The 16690-nt window shown below is 38.9% G+C and overlaps 1 protein-coding gene across 3 annotated transcripts in view; it reads left to right on the forward strand.

Moving 5' to 3' along the window:
- CENPI (centromere protein I) overlaps positions 1-16690 on the forward strand; it is a 53571-nt gene that overhangs the window by 26219 nt on the left and 10662 nt on the right. For all 3 annotated transcript variants that reach the window (XM_058659194.1, XM_058659195.1, XM_058659196.1), the window contains 5 exons: positions 2864-2958; positions 7833-7968; positions 10614-10738; positions 11548-11596; positions 11720-11938. In XM_058659194.1, coding sequence (XP_058515177.1) covers positions 2864-2958; positions 7833-7968; positions 10614-10738; positions 11548-11596; positions 11720-11938 — 624 coding nt within the window. The remainder of the gene's footprint in view (positions 1-2863; positions 2959-7832; positions 7969-10613; positions 10739-11547; positions 11597-11719; positions 11939-16690) is intronic.

Below are 16690 nucleotides of genomic sequence, written 5' to 3' on the forward strand. Positions count from 1 at the left end.
TTAAGAAAATATTTTCATTAGAGAGGCAATTCAGATTTACAGAGAGAAGGGGAGGCAGAGAGAAAGATCTTCCATCCACTGGTTCACTCTCTCAGCCACAATGCTGTAGCTGAGCCAATTGAAAACCAGCAGGCAGGAGCTTCTTCTGGGTCTCCCATGCAGGTGCAGGGTCCAAAGGCTTTGGGCTGCCCTTGACCGCTTTCCTAGGCCACAGGCAGGGTGCTGGATGGGAAGTGAAGTAGCCAGGACACAAACTGGCATCCAAATGGGATCACAGCGCTTGCAAGGTGAGGATTTAGTCATTGAGCCCTTGCCCTGGGTCCTTTTTTTCACTTTTAAGAAAAATTTACTTAATTGGAAAGCAGAGTCAGACAGACATATCTTTCATTAACTGATTCACTTCCCAAACAGCTACAATACCCTGGTCATGGCTGGCCCAGTCCAAAGTCAGGATCCTGGAATTCTGAGTCTCCTATGTGGGTGACAGAAGTACATGTACTTGGGTCATGGTCTGCCACTTTCTCAAGTGCATTAGGAAGGAGCTAGATGAGAGGTAGAGCAGCTAGGGATCAAGCTCAGGCTCTGATATGTGATATGAGCATGTCAACATTTTTTTAATTTGAAATCACTTACTGTTGGCTACGTTTTTCTTTTCCTTTTTGCATATTCTCATATATGGGAGCTACAGTTTATTTTCATTTTTTGTTGTTATATATTTTTTAACTTCCCCTTCCTTTCTATTTTCCCCTCCTGACATTTCCTCCCATATTATAATAGTATAGTACTTTAGTAACAATCATAGTTAAACTTTCTGTTATTTGAGTATCACATGGCCTTGTGGATACAGGCAAAGGTAAAAAATTTAGTATCTTATTGTCAAGGCGTATTTAACTGTTGCATTGGGAGTCCTCCTTTTATGTGGGAGTAGATATGCATACTCAGTGTATCTTCACTTCCCAGTTTGGTGATCTCTATTATACAGTTCTATGGGAATATATGTATGTACTTGATTACCTGTATCTATTTATTTTGTACTTTGCATAAAACAGACTGTCTTGTATCAGAGAGAAGTATGGTATTTGTCCTATTGGGCCTGGCTTATCACACTGAGCATAATGGTCTCCAGTTGGGGCCATTTTGTTGCAAAAGGTCGTATTTCATTCTTTGCTATGGATATGTCATATTCCGTAGAGTAGATGTACCACAGTTTCTTTCTTCACTCATCTGTTGATGGGGATCTGGGCTGTTTCTGTGTCTTAGGTACTGTGGCCTGTGCTGCTGTAAAATTGGGTTGCAGGTCACTTTCTTCTATGCAGATTTCATTTCATTTTACTTCCCAAGAGCGGAGTAGCTGAGTCATATGGCAGATCAATTTTCAGTTGTTTGAGTATTCTGCATATTAACTTCCATAGTTGGCCATATTTTCAGAAAAAAAAGCATGTTTACCTGGTGGTTAGTGTCTTTTGTAATTTAATGATACTTTAGTAATTGTCATAGTAACTTAAATTTGAAATTTATTTGTACTGCTCCCACTACTTGACCAGTGTCATTGTTCACATGACAAAGTATACCATTCTTCCAGCTAATGAATTTTCAGGGAATTCATTTTGTAAGGGTTTTGAGGGGTTATTCTCTTTCAGTCTTTTTGCATTATCTAAAATGTTTATCTGGAAACATTAGGTTGGACCATAGGAAATTACCATGTTTGTTTGTCAAAAAAATGGCTCGTAATTAGCAGTTTCTTATGATTCAATGTAATATATATATATATGTTACGTTTATACATAGGTACATGTATTTATAACTCAGAGGGAGTGTGGATGCAAAGTAACTAGTGGTATGGGTCAAGGATAGCACTTGAGAGAATACTGAATATTTCTCAGGCTGAAATGGAAAAGAGTCTGTATAGGAACCTTAGGAAGGAATTGTCAGCAATGGGAGAAGAACCAGTAGAATCTCAGTGTAGAGGAAACAAATGATGCATAATAAAAGTAAAAAAAAAATGTTCCCAGCTATCCAAGGAAGGCCTAGAAGGTAAGGATGGAGTTAGCAATATGGAAATTTTGGGCACCTTTGTGAGTAGCTTCAAAGGAGCATGGGAGTAGAAGCCAAATTATTGAGGGGATTAAGCAATAAAAGGGGAATAAGGAATATAATGGGAAAGAGGAGTAACCCAAGTTATTGAGTATACATTAGATTCTAAAATGTTTACTGTGGTCAACATTTAGAACAGCAGTTAAGATGCTTATTGAAGCACCCACATCCCTGTTGGAATACATGGTTTGAGTCTCATTTCTACTTCTTATTCCATCTTCCTGCTAGAAGGCAGCTGGTGGATCAAGTACTTGGAAACTTGCCACCCATGTGGGATACCTTGATGATAAAGTAAAGGAGACAGTTGGATAAGAGGGAGAATTTGGCTTTACCTACTATGCCACAGTATTTTAAAAATTCATTGTTTTCAAATTTATGTGCTTTTGATTTCTGTCTGATGTGATGAGCCTGTCAGTAAACAAGTGTTTTTGTTGGAGAATTTTTCCTTGAGAAAGCCTCACAAATCCACTGTAACTTCATTATTTTTGTTTTGGAGTATTACTTTTTCAACTTTTGTCTTTACTGAGTTATTTTCCATATAATTATAGCCGAGATGGTCATAAATTTAAAAATCAGAATACAGAGTTAATATTGTGTAGCAATTTACATGTTTTCGCAGTCCTCATAATATTTTTAAGAGTTGAAACCATAGTTCATGGTACTGTAATTTATTTAATCATTTCCTTATTTATAATTTGTTTCTATTGTAGGAATGGACACCAGTCTTGAGCATGTTAATAATACATTTTGTTTTGTTTTGCCGCTTCAGTGTAGTGTTCTGGAGAGTCTGAAAGAGCTACTGCAGAATTGGTTGCTGTGGCTTTCTAAGGACATCCACTTGAAATCTGAGACAAGCAGTTCTCTGTGAGTTATCTTATAATGCTATAAAAGAGCTGTTCTATATAAAAATATTTGCATTTGGAGTTTAATTATGCAAAATGAGACCTAATCATTATTTTTTCATTATTTTCAAATGAAGTTTAAGTCTCCACATTTTTAAAAGATTTATTTTATTTTATTTTTATTTTTATTGGAAAGTCAGATATACAGAGAGGAAGATCTTCTGTCTGATGACCCACTCTCCAAGAGGCCACAACAGCCAGAGCTGTGCCGATCCAAAGCCAGGAGGCCGGAGCCAATTCCAAGTCTCCCATGTGGGTGCAGAGTTCCAAGGTTTTTCTTGGAGCCGTCCTGCACTGCTTTCCCAGACCATGAGCAGGGAGCTGGATGGGATGTTGGGCTGCCGAGATTAGAACCGGTGCCCATATGAGATCCCTGCGCATTCAAGGCGAGGACTTTAGCTGCTAGACTACCACATCGGGCCCAATTCTCTACATTTTTATAATAAAAATAAGGCAAATGCTTAGCTCCCACGTAATTTAGATTTAATATAGAAAGAGACTGGAGAGCTGAGACTAAAATTTGCAGCTTTGACTTACCTTCATTTTAATTACTTTCTAAAATGCACTCTTATTGTGTAAAAGTGAATTTTGATGATCAGTGGGAAAACCTATAAGGTATCTTTGTTGTACAATTTCTTTTATGTTGTGATATATTTTGTTTACATATTACTTTATCTTGACTTTGAAATTTTAAAATTCTTTTTTCATTCATTGTAAAGGCAGACTAAGAGAAAGAAAGAGGAGGGAGTGAGAGAAAGAGAATGAGTAAGAGTGAGTGAGTGACTGAGAGAAAATCTTCCATGTTCTGGTTTACACCCTAAATGGTTATATGGCTGGGACTGGGCCAGGTCTCCATCTAGATCTCCCATGTGGGTAACAGTGACCAAGTACCTGGTTCATCTTCTGCTTTCTCAGGTTTTTTCTTTTTTTTTTTTTTAATCAAGGAGCTGGATGGGAAGTGGAACAGCTAGGACTTGAACTGGTGTTCATATGGATTACTGGCCTTGCAGGTGGTGGCTCAACACACTGTAACACAACACTGACCCCTCCCCTGAAATTTTATAAAAAGAAAGAATTGTGTTTCTATTAAATGTGAGCTTTATCCTCAAAACAAAAGTAGCAAAGTAAATCTCAAGGAACATATAATCAGGTTAGGTTGATTTGTTTTCCTTAAAATTCTGTTATCAGCTGAGTTTATTATTATTATTATTTTTTAAGAAACCTCACATTACAGAAAATTGCGAGCATACACAAAGTAAATAAAGTAGTGCAGTGCTGCTCCAATGTACTCATCTAGTTTTGACAGTTACTAATTTATAGCTAACCTTTTTTTTTAAGGTTTATTTATTTTTTATTGGAAAGGCAGATCTACAGAGAGGAGAGACAGAAAGAACTTCCATCCATTGGTTCACTCCTCAAGTGGCCACCACAGCCATAGCTGAGCTGATGTGAAGCCGGGAACCAGGAACTTCTTCCAGGTCTTCCACTCGGGTGCAGGGTCCCGAGGCTTTGGGCCGTCCCCGACTGCTTTCCCAGGCCACAAGCAGGGAGCTGGATGGGATGTGGAGCAGCCGAGACATGAATTGGCCCCCATATGGGATCTTGGCACATGCAAGGCCAGTCCCATGGCTAGCCTTTTTAAGGCTGTATCACCCTTTACTTCCCCCTTGGATTACTTTAAACAAACTCAGATATCAATTTTAAGTGTAAAAATGGTGCTGCTAAACTAAAAAAAAAAGTAGTTCTTAGTATTTTCAAGTATGTAACTATGCCTAAATTCACTTTAACTTCGATTGTAAACAGTTGGTGAGTATTTTCGTTAAAAGATTAGCTCAGACCTGTGTTTCTGTGTTATTTCCTCTGTAGAGATCTACCTTGATGGGAGAATGACGAACAGATGTTTCTTGAGGGCATCCTGGAAAATAGTTCTTGATTTGTTTTATTATTATTATGCTTTCTTTTTATGATCACATTCAGAAGGGAATGCAGCATTCATGAATAGTAAAATATCTTGGAAAGATGAACTTCCCAAAAGTGTGGTCCTTAGGGCAGCAGCATTAACATCACCCCAAAACTTGTTTAGAGATCCGGATTCTCAGGCTTTATCCTAAATCTACTGAATTATACATGGTAGGTGAGGCTTAGTAACTGTTATAACTCACATAATTCTAGTGCAGGCTGAGGTTTCAGAACTGCTGTTATAAAGAAATTCTATTTAAATGCTTAACTTCTTCCACCTAAATTCTATGAAGAAAAAATGTTTTTGTGTCTATAGTCTTTCGTCAACTTGTAATAAAGTCTGAGGCAGCCCTTAAATAGCTGTCTGACTATATATGTATATGTATATATATATCTTTTCCCCCAAATCTTAGTGGCCTTTTTTATAGTGTCATAAATTGGTTGAGAATATTTAAAATAATTTTTCTGAAATTCTTAGAACTATCAGTGAATGGACATACATGTAGATAACTGTGCTTGTCTTACTAATATTTGATATATAGATATGTACAGATTTGGTATATATAATAGTTCTTCTAATAGGTTTTTTATTTTGAAGATGTGGTTACAAGGCTCTATTTCCATCATATAACTATATGCCATATGGTGTCAAAAAAGTTTAGTTAGAAATCACAGGAAATGAAGGATAGAAAACCATGTTAGCAGTGATATTCCAGAGACATTTCTCATTGTCACAGTGACTAGGAAGAGTGCTATCATCATGTAGAGGGGGAACTAAAGATGCTGAACCTGCTGTAGTGTGTGGGGAGTAGGAGGTGGTCCTGAATTGTGAGTTATTTCATCCAAAATCCCAAGAGTGTGCTGTGGAGAAACATTTTAAAAGATTGTTCTGAGTAATCACTATTATTTCAACTGATTTTAGACAATTTACAATGTACTGATGAAGGTAATGGTTAAATATAGTTTTGCAGGGACCAGTGTTGTGGCATACCACGTAAAGCAGCTACCTGTGACTCAGGCATCACATATGGGCACCAGCTTGTGTACTGCCTGCTCTACTTCTAATCCAGCTCACTGCTTGTCGCCTGGGAAAGCAGTGGAAGATGGCCCAAAGCCTTGGGACCCTATACCCATGTGTGGGAGCTGGACGTTCTTGGTTTTTGGCTTCTGTTTGGCCTAGCCCCTTTGGAAGGCCCCTTTTTCTTCTCTCTCTCAAATATTTTTTTTTTAAGTTTTGCAAATAGCCAGCTGATTATATGGCTTCCTGCCCATGTGAATGATCTACTATTCCTTCCGTGCTTGCTCAGAAACTGAAGCTTCATAGTGATTGGATGGTGATAAGTCATCATCATCTTCTAATATGTATTATTTATTTCTCCTTGTACATAACCATTGTGACATAAATAGGAGGGTAAAGCTGTGAATTCCTATTTGTAGTTATCTTCTTAATCCCTAGGAATGAGAAGATGAATGCATAAATTGAAAACGCACACACACGTGATTTGTTGATTCGAAGAGAATGTAAGCTATCCAGATCTGATTTTCACTAGGAAAGATGCCAAATGCTTTGCTAATTTTGTTTTAGGATTGATTTGAATTCCATTGAAAATTGTTTTTAAGATTTATTTATTTTAACCTCAGAGTGATGCAGAGACAGAAACACAGAGATTTTACATCTGGTGATTTGTTCCCTCCCCCGTTGGCTAGGGTTGGGCCAGGCCAAAGGCAGGAGCCAGGAACTCCATCCAGGTCTCCCATGTGGTTGTTTGGGCCCAAGTACTTCGTTCATCTTCCCCTTGGTGTGTTAGCAGGGAGTTAGATCACAAGCAGAGGCAGTTGGGACTTGAATCAGTGCTCCACCATGACATGTCAGTTTTGTAAGTGGGTGCGTAAGCTGTTGCAATGCAATACTGGCCCTGAAAATATTGTAATGGTATTTTAGCATAGGAGTTCAGGCAAAATTGGGTTTTGAATTGTGTATTTTAAGTTTTAATCAGTATGTTGTGTTGTTACCAGCAATTTAAGAAACTATTCCCAATGTCATTTTAATGTTTATCCCATTAAGCCACTTGTGATCTGGTTGGGATTAATTATATCTTTCTTTTTCCATTTTATCATATCATTGTGTCCATTTAAAGATTTTATTTGGAATTTTTTATGTCACTTTATATTAAACTCGTTTCCCCCCCCCCCCTTAACTGTTCATGGAATACCTACTTGATTTTTTTTTAATTCATTTTATTTGCAGTGCATATAGAGACAGGGAGAAATTTTCCAACTGCTGAGTTAGTCCTCACATGTCCTCAAAGGCCAGGGCTGAGCCAGGCAAGGTCAGGAGCCTTGAGTTTTATCTGGATCTCATGTGTGTGGTTGGGTCCATAGTACTTAAGCCACCATCTTCTGTCTCCTAGAGGACACGTTAGCATGAAAACAGAAATCAGGAGCAGAGCCAGGTATTATGATATGGGGTCCGGGCATTTTATCCTGTGCCAAATGGCTGCCCAGAATACTCATTTAAAAAATATTTGTACATAATATTTTGCTTAAAGATATGCTGTAATTGAAAGTATTAGAATTTAGTGCATTACAGTTACTAGAAGCTAATATGGTGACTGCTTTGATCCATGGACATTGGTAACATGATCTAACATCTGGAGCTTAATCTTGTTTATGTCTGGTGTTTACTAGTAGAGTCTAGTTGCTGAAGATGTTCTGTGAATTTATTTTAATTGTTCCCTAGAGGGCTACATATAGTTTTACGATGAATCATTGTGAATTTTTTCAAAAAGTCAGTTATGCATTTATTATCCAGTTTTAGCTTGAAAATCAGAATATTTTTGCTCCTCTGAAACTGAGTGTTGTGACTTCTTGTTGCAGAGATGGATCTGTATGTGAATCTATGGACTCTGTATGTAAACTAATTCACTATGTGGGGTGGCTGTCCACTATTGCCCTGCGCTTGGAGAGCAACAGTACTTTCCTGATGCACTTTATTTTGGATTTCTATGAGAAGGTAGTACATATTTTGTTTTCCTTATATTGATTTTTTTGTACTGACTATCTAGAGGCATATTATTTAAATTTTATGTGCTATCATTAAGGTAACCTATGATCTTATTAGTATAGTTTAGAATAACCTTACATTTTGAAATTAATGATTGTATTCTTGCCTGAATAACTGATTTTATCAAAATAGAAAACAGATATACTTCTTTTTTTTTTTTGCCCAGATATCACTTTAATAGTCTTTGACATAAATAATGCTAGCCCTACATGGAAATTATTTCTGATATTACTTTTTGTTCATCTATTTTACATTCCTAACCCTTGGTAAAAACCAAATATTTTCTTTTTGTTTCTTCAGGTCCCAACTCTTACCTTTCAACCACCTATTTTTGGGGTTATCTAGTACCTTTACAACTTTGTTCCTGTAGTGTCTTATACTGTAGTGTCTATACAGAACAATTATCTATGAAGTACTCATTAAAATCCCACTTCATATTACATGGAGTAGATGTACCACACTTTCTTTTACCACTCCTCTTTGCATGGTTATCTGGATTGTTTCCATGTCTTTGGTGTTGTAGCTTGTGCTGCTGTAAATATAGGAGTACAGATCCCTGTCTCGTATACAGTTATATTTTCCTTTGGGTGTATTCTTTTTTTCTTTTTTTTTTTTGGTAATATAAGTAATTTATTTGCATTTCAAATTTTTTTAATTAATTACATTGTATTATGTGACACAATTTTATAGGTACTGGGATTCCCCCACCCCTCCCCTAACCCTTCCCCCCCATGGTGGATTCCTCCACCTTGTAGCATTACCACAGTTCAAGTTCAGTTGAGATTTTTTCATTGCAAGCATATACCAAGCATAGAGTCCAGCATCTTATTGTCCAGATAAGTTCAACGGCTTGTTGGGGAGACCATCTCTGGTCTGAAGGTAAAGCCGGCAGAGTATCATCCCTATCAATGAAAGGCAGAGTATCATCCCTATCAATGAAAAGCCCCGACATAACATCAGCAACAATTTATAATGTTATGGAATTAATTGACATAGTGTTGAGTAACCAACATGTTAAAAAAATTGCAAGTTCTTAACCACATCCTGTGACTACTTCATTGACATTTCAATTTTAGTTTATATACAACTGGGTTCTATACACCTTAAAATGGCTATAGATTACTATTCAACTGTCTTGTGTCTATTTTCATTATAATATTTAGCATTTTATAGCGTTGAAGGATAATTTTGCTGAACCTGGCTTTTTTTCGGGTAGTTTAGACTGGCTTATAACTCTAACCAGGTCTTTGTCTACAGTTGAGGGACAGAACAGTTTTAGGAGTGGTGTGCAGAGAAATCCTCAATACCCTAGTGAGGAGTAACTAATATTTCACGTTTTTCTCACACTTTCTAGGGTGATGGAAGATTTCTCTGCTCTCCCGCCCCATTACAGAATAATATAGGGTATTAAAAGTGTATTATTTTTTACAATTCTTTGATGTAGATCATAAGCAGTCTGACTCACATTGATTGTTGGTCCGTTGGTTACTTCACAATATCTTATTGCATGTGAGATACAGGCTGTTTGAGGTTGAGATAATATTGCATTTTACAGGTACTATTTTTCATATTGACATCATTTCATCTTAAATTAAGGCAAACATGTGGTCTCTAACCTTTTGGGATTGGCTCATTTCCCTTAGCATTATGGTTTCCAGTTGGGGCCATTTGGCCACAAAGAACTGCATTTTGGTTTTTTTTTTTTTAATAGCTGAGTAGTATTCCATGCAGTAGGTGAACCATAGCTTTCTTATCCAGTCTTCTGTTGATGGGCATTTCGGTTGCTTCCAAGTTTTTGCAATTACTGATTGTGCTGCTATGAACATTGGGGTGCATGTTGGTTTCTCGTGTAACAGGTGTTTGGGATATATTCCTAGGAGTGCTATTGCTGGATCATACGGTATGCAGATTTTGAGTTGTTTGAGTGTTCTCCATACTGATTTCCATAGAGGCTGTACCAACCTGTACCAACCTGCAGCCCCACCAGCAATGGAGTAGGGTTCCCTTTTTCCCACATCCTCGCCAGCAAGTGTTGTTGGTGTTTCTTTGTATGTGGGCCAATCTTACTGGCATTAGGTGGTACCTCACTGATGTTTTAATTTGGATTTCCCTTATTGCCAAGGAACTTGAGCATTTTTTCATGTGTTTGTTTGCCATTTGGGATTGTTCGTTTGTGAAATGTCTGCCCATTTCCCATGCCTTTGGGTATATTCTTAGGGGTAGGATAGCTGGGTCTAACACCTGCTTTTCTTGTGTGTTTGTTTAGAAGTGTTCTAATTTGTTGTTCAGGTTGACAGCTAACCAATATGGTAACTATTTATGGGAGTTAAGGAAATAGGAATACTTCCTCTATGCTGTCCCCCCCGCCCAACTCTGGTCCCCAGAACGAATCAAAGATTTTATTAATGATCTTCTAGAGATAATACTCTATGGTAGGATTAATATTTGGTGAGGTGTATTTTAAGCAGGAGTTGGTCAGATCCAAATCTAATGTTATGTTATTGTGCATTCTATATTGATGATTCTTTGGGTGAACCTGGTTGAGTAGTTCTGGGGCCAAATCTACATAATGATACTATCATTCTTCCTCAAAGGTATGTGACATATATATGCATTATAACCTTCCAGTACTAATGATGCTTCCTCGTGCAATTTTCTATTCTGCACTCCTCACTGTGGATGCCAGTATTCTGAACCAGCTCTGTTATATTATGCACAGGTACAAAACCTTTCTTAAAACTTTATTAATTATTAATTAGTATATCATAATTCTGTCAGTGTCTTTCAACTATAATACAGTAAACATTTCTGTTAATTTTCTGTCAGGGTTTATAGAAATAGCAAACATGGATTTCTTTTGAGCATGACCCTCCAATCTGGGACTATACTATCGGTATTGTATTTAAATCCTCCACTGCTGAAATATGGAGTTTGTTATAGATATATAGAGAGAGTATATATAGTATATATATAGTGTATATAGTGTTTCATATATATATAGTTAAGTATATGTAGTATATATACACAATATATATTGTTAGTGTGTATATATAGTATATCTAATGTATAGTATATTTAGTTATATGTAGTGTTATAAAAATATATATATATATTTAAGGATCTATTGGGTAATGATTCTGTTGCACTCAGCATTATTAATTATAATAGCTGTGTCTTAAAAAAAGTTAGTCACAGGGCCAGCATTGTTGCATAGTGGGTAAAAGCTGCTGCCTGCAATGCCGGCACCCTTCATGGGCATTGGTTTGTGTCTTGATTGCTCCACTTGAGATCCAGCTGCCTGCTAATGACTGGTAAAAGCAATGCAAGATGGCCCAAATGCTTTATTATGCCTCATTGTTTGAGGAGAATATACCACAAAAAGATAAATGTTTTAACCAGACAACTGGGTATTAGAATATGTGCAGATTTGCCTATAGTTATATTTAAAATGTATACTTCTGTTTATTTTACATTTCAAAGGCATTACAGTCAACGTGATATTAAATATTTTATTTATTCTTGCTATAGATATCATACAAATTTGACTGCTGCAAAGAAAAATGAGTTGATACAAAAGGTAAAACAGATAAATTTCTGTATTAAATAACGTAAAATTAAGTATTGATATACATGACATATTAAGAATGAAAAGGAAGGGGGAGAGTAGTGGGTGATGATGATTTTGTTTCTTTCCAACCAGGAAAAATCAAAGTTAAATTTTAACAGCAAGATCTATCAGGAATTTAACTGCTGTTTGGCAACCATGGTTGGTTCTCTGTGGACATCCAGACCCTTCAATAAGGGAATCTGTTTGACTCCTGAAATCCTTGGAAAACTTGGAATAGAAGAGTATAGGAAGAGTTTGAATTTAGTCCACCACCCTTCTCTATTGAGTTATGCTGTTTCTTTCTTGCTACAGGTAAGGGTATTTAAGAGATTTTAGGGGCTGGCTCTGTGGCTCAGCAAGCTAATCCTTCACCTGCAGTGCTGGCTTCCTGTATGGGCACTGTTTCATGTCCCGCTGTTCCATTTCACATCCAGCTCCTTTTTTATGGCCTGGGAATGCAGTTGAGGATGGCGCAAAGGCTTAGGACCCTGCAACCATGTGGGAGACCCAGAAGAAGCCTCTGGCTCCTGGCTTTGGATCAGCTCAGCTCTGGCTCTTGTGACCAGTTAGGGAGTGAACTAGTGGATGAAAGACTTCATTCTGTGTCTCTCCATCTCTCTGTAAATCTGTTTTTCCAATAAGAATAAATAAATCTTTAAAAAAGTAAGAATTTCACAGGCCCACGTGTAGTTACTTTGCCAGGCTATTGATCTGCCTACAGTGCTGACATCCCATATGGGTGCTGGTTCTGTCCCAGGTGCTCCATTTCTGATCCAGTTCCATGCTTGTTACCTGGGAAAGCAGCAGAGGATGTCTCAAGTTATTGGTTGCTTGCACCCACATGGGAGACCCAGAGGAGGAGGTTCCTAGTTTTCAGATCAGATCAAGGCAGCCATTTAGGGACTAAACCAGTAGATATGCACTCGCACGCTCGCTCTCTCTGTCTCCCTCTCTCCCTCTCTCCCCTCCCTCCCCCTCTCTCCCTCTCTCCTTCCCCCTCCCCTTCTCTCCCTCTTTCCCTCTTTCCCCCTTCTCCCTTTCCCTCTTTCTTTCCCTCTCTCCCTCCCTCCTACTCTGTAAATTTATCTTTCAAATAAAAATAAATTAAATCTTAAAATGGATATTTAGATTTTATATAGTAGTACTGTGACAGCTAAAATAGAAATGACAGATTTATATGTTGGAATTGTAAGACATGTGTTCAGTTACTTTTGTAAAATGTATTTATTTGAAAGGCAGTTAGAGGGAGAGATAGCAGTAGAAGGGGAAGAGATAGGGGTGGAAGAGGGAAAGAGGGAGAGAGGACATATCCATGTTCACTGCTTCACTCCCTAAATGGCCACAGTGTTTGCATCTGGAACTCTATTCATGTTTCCCATGCGAGTGGCAGGGTTCCAAAGTACTTGGGCCACCTTCTGCTGCACTCTAGGTATGTTGGCAAGTAACTGGATTGGAAGCAGAGCAGCCAGAATTCAAACCGGTGCACTTATTGAATGCCAGTGTTATAGGCAGTGATTTGTTCTGCTGTGCCACAATGCTACTCCGTTATTTTTTTAAGTGCTAACTATATGTGTGGTTTTTGTTTGTTTCTGGGATTCAGTTAAGTAAATGTCTTCTAAGAGAACTTGGCCTTGTAGCAGAGATAGACTTGTAAATAAATCGTCATAATTCAGTGAGGTAAAGTGAGTAAATGTATAATTGTTAAAAAAATGGAAAAGGAGTTGGTTTTCCTCTGCTTGGGAAGGAGTAATGCCAGGTAAGGAAAGGCTTCATGGAAGTGGAATCTTTGATAAAGTCCTTGACAAGATAGAAAATATAGTTTCAATACTGTTATAATCAGAATCTAAGCCAAAGATTGCTGATTGAAAAAATTAACATCAGTATACAGGTGATCAACAGTCGGGTGAGGAGGGAAGGAGGCTGTTTTAAAGAATTTAGTTAATGTATTTGAAAGGCAGAGTTATAAAGAGAGGGGGGAAAGGAGCGAGAGTGAGAGTGAGCAAGCCTGTGTTCACTGATTCACTCCCCAAATGGCTGAAGTCAGGAGCCAGAACTCTATCTAGGTCTCATGTGGATGCAGATGCCCAAGTATTTGGGCATATTCCCAGGCATATTAGTAGGGAGCCAGAACAGAAATGGAGCAGCCAGGAGTTGAATTGATGCTTTTTGAAATTTTTTTTTTGAAAGATGTGTTTGTTTATTTGAGAAAGAGAGTACAGGTGAGTGATGTCTTCTCTCTGCAGGTTGACGCCCCAAATACCTCCCAACAGTTGGGGCTGGGCCAGTCTGAAGCCAGGTGCCTGGAACTCCATCTAGGTGCTCTGCATGGGTAGCAGGGGATCAAGTACTTGGGCAATCTGCTGCTGCTTTCCTAGGCCTATTTACAGGTTGGAAGTGCAGCAGCCAGGATTGGAACCAGCTGTTCCATATGGGATGCAGTTGTTGCAAGCAGCAGCGTAATTTGTGGCACCACAACTCCCATCCTGGGTGACTTGGAGAAGGACTCAGAGGATGTGTAAATGAAATGCGTGGATTATGCAACAGGGTGAGATACCTGAAAGAACAGCCTGAAAAGATCTGGATTCAGAATTATCTTAAAAGTCTTGAACACTGATAAGTCTTAACAAAATGAAGAAAAAAGATATAGAGTGGGGAAGAGTCATTGGATGCTTAATAGTGTATGTAAAGCATAACAAGTACTGTAGTGAACAAGATACTGTGAATGTTGCCCCCCTACAGTATACAGCTTAGTCAGGAAGACAGTCTTTATACAGTTTTTTTGGAATAAAGTATGAATGATTTAATGAGAAAAGTAAGAGAAAAATGAAAAAAAAAAACCATAAAAGGGTGCGCAATTCAAATTTGGTAGCAGTGATACTAACCAGAGTTTTGAAGGGTGAGACTGAACTTGCCAAGACAGAAGCAGAACTTGTGGGAAAGAACGAAGATGCAGAGCAGGTAGTCAAAACAAGGTCAGCAGATTTTTCTGTGGAGGACTAGGCTATAAATATTTTAGCTTTTACAGAACCTGTAGTCTTTGCTAAAACAACTTAACCTTGCTGTTGTAGTATGGAAGCAGCCATAAGTGGTATATAAATGAAGAGACATAGTTGTATTTTAATAAAAGTTTATTTGTAAAAATAGGTGCAGGCTGGCTTTGTGTCGTGATTAACTGGTGCTTATGTTAGATTAGAGCCTGCCTCCTTTGAGGAACTTGCTGTGAGAGAGGACTTCAAAAAGCTCTTTGTAAATGTGTAATATAAAAACTCTTGGCATGAATTTTAGACATTTTTGCACCAAAGTAAGCTTGTAATTTTACTATTCTATTTTGATGGTTTTTACATAGTTGATTAGGGCGCAGAAGGCCAAGGGCTACAGGAAAGTGGCTGAGACCATTGTTTCCACATTCTTTTTTTTTCCTTCCTGTATCTGGGGGAGGGGGACAGATAAAGGGTGAAGCCCCACCTAGTCTCCCAACCATCCCAGGGTCCCTGATGTGGGGCATGCTCCAAGAGCACTGCTCAAGTGGTTTCGATAGTTCAACAGTTGTGAGTTGCTGCCAATCTCACCATTCCAAGCATGATGAAATCTCTTCAGAATCCACTGGCTGACGTAGTCCACCTTAGAGTTTCAGTTTGCCCAGATTTTTCACTGCCAACACATGTCTGGGGTAGTTGATTCATTTGTTCTGTCCTCCATCCTCTGTTATGGTACCAAGTATCCTCTGCAGGCTCCAATGTACTGCCATGTCCTCCATGTGCACCTGGATATGCTGTTCACTGATCCATCTAAGCCACTGAGAGGAGGCTCAGTTTTGACATATGCACCCCAGTCAGACCATGGAACCTGCACTTCTCTTCATGGTTGGGGTTCTGAGATCAGCAGTTCAGTTGGGGGGAATCCCCAAAGAAACCTTGTCTGAGGTGATCCTAGACCTGATTCTTGTGTGTGCTTGCCAGTACAGGGTCAGGCACAGTCTGTCACCCCAGTCAGCCTATGCATATGCTGGTGGTTGCAATTGCTGGGTCAATTCTGTTTCCAGCCCTGTCTGCAAGTACAGTGACCCTGTCATTGGGAGTCCCTAAGGATTCATTCCTCACCTACACACACAGTGGTCTTATCCATGATTGTCCCTAGGCAGCAAGTCTACACCTCCAAGACCCCAGAATTCACTACTGGGCAGCCAGCGGGCATAGCCTGGCGCCACTTGCCACACTGACCATCCAAAAGCTTAGGACTCACTCACTGCTTGGCTGCAGTTGCTGTGGCTAGGGCCCCAAGCATTGAGTCTAACTTGGCTCAGGTACCTCAAGCCTCGAGGTCAAACTCAAGCTTATATTTTAAATCCATTTTTCTTGAACCTTCTGAAGTAACTTCATGTAATAGTTTTGAAATACAACAGGATCAAGAGATGCTGGGTTAGACTCTAGCATGGTAGGAGATGAGATTTTGAAATGTAGTGAGGGAACACATAGTGAAAAAAAAAAGAGAAGCCTTCAAAAGCAAAATTTTGGGGAATGCCAGATTTACAGAGAGAAAGACAAAGATCTTCCATCTGCTGATTCACTTGCCAAGCATCCGCAATGTCCAGAGTTGAGCTGATCTGAAGCCAGGAACTAGGAGCAGCTTCTGGGTCATCTGCATGGGTGTAGGATCCTAAACCTTTGGGCCATCCTCTTCTTTCCCCAGCCACAAGCAGGGAGCTGAATGGGAAGTGGAGCAGCCAGACACGAACTGGCGCCCATATGGGGATCCTGGTGCTTGCAAGGCAGGTGGTACCACACCAGGCCCAATTTTATTTTTGAAATACGTAAAACATTTACACTGTTCTGATTTTTCTTTTATTAGAAACACTTTGCATCTACTGATTTAGCCCATGTCCATGATCAAAGTTGAGAGCTGGAAATTCAATGCAGGTCTCCCATGGGTGGCAAGGACTCAACGTTTTGAGTTGTCACCTGTTGTTTCCAGGAGCACATTTGTGGGGAGCAGGAATTGAGGGCAGAGCCAGGACCCAAACCTAGGTACTTCAATATGGGATATGGATGTCCCGACTGGCACCTT

The sequence above is a fragment of the Ochotona princeps genome, chromosome X (assembly GCF_030435755.1).
Source record: "Ochotona princeps isolate mOchPri1 chromosome X, mOchPri1.hap1, whole genome shotgun sequence".
Classification (NCBI taxonomy): Eukaryota; Metazoa; Chordata; class Mammalia; order Lagomorpha; family Ochotonidae; genus Ochotona; species Ochotona princeps.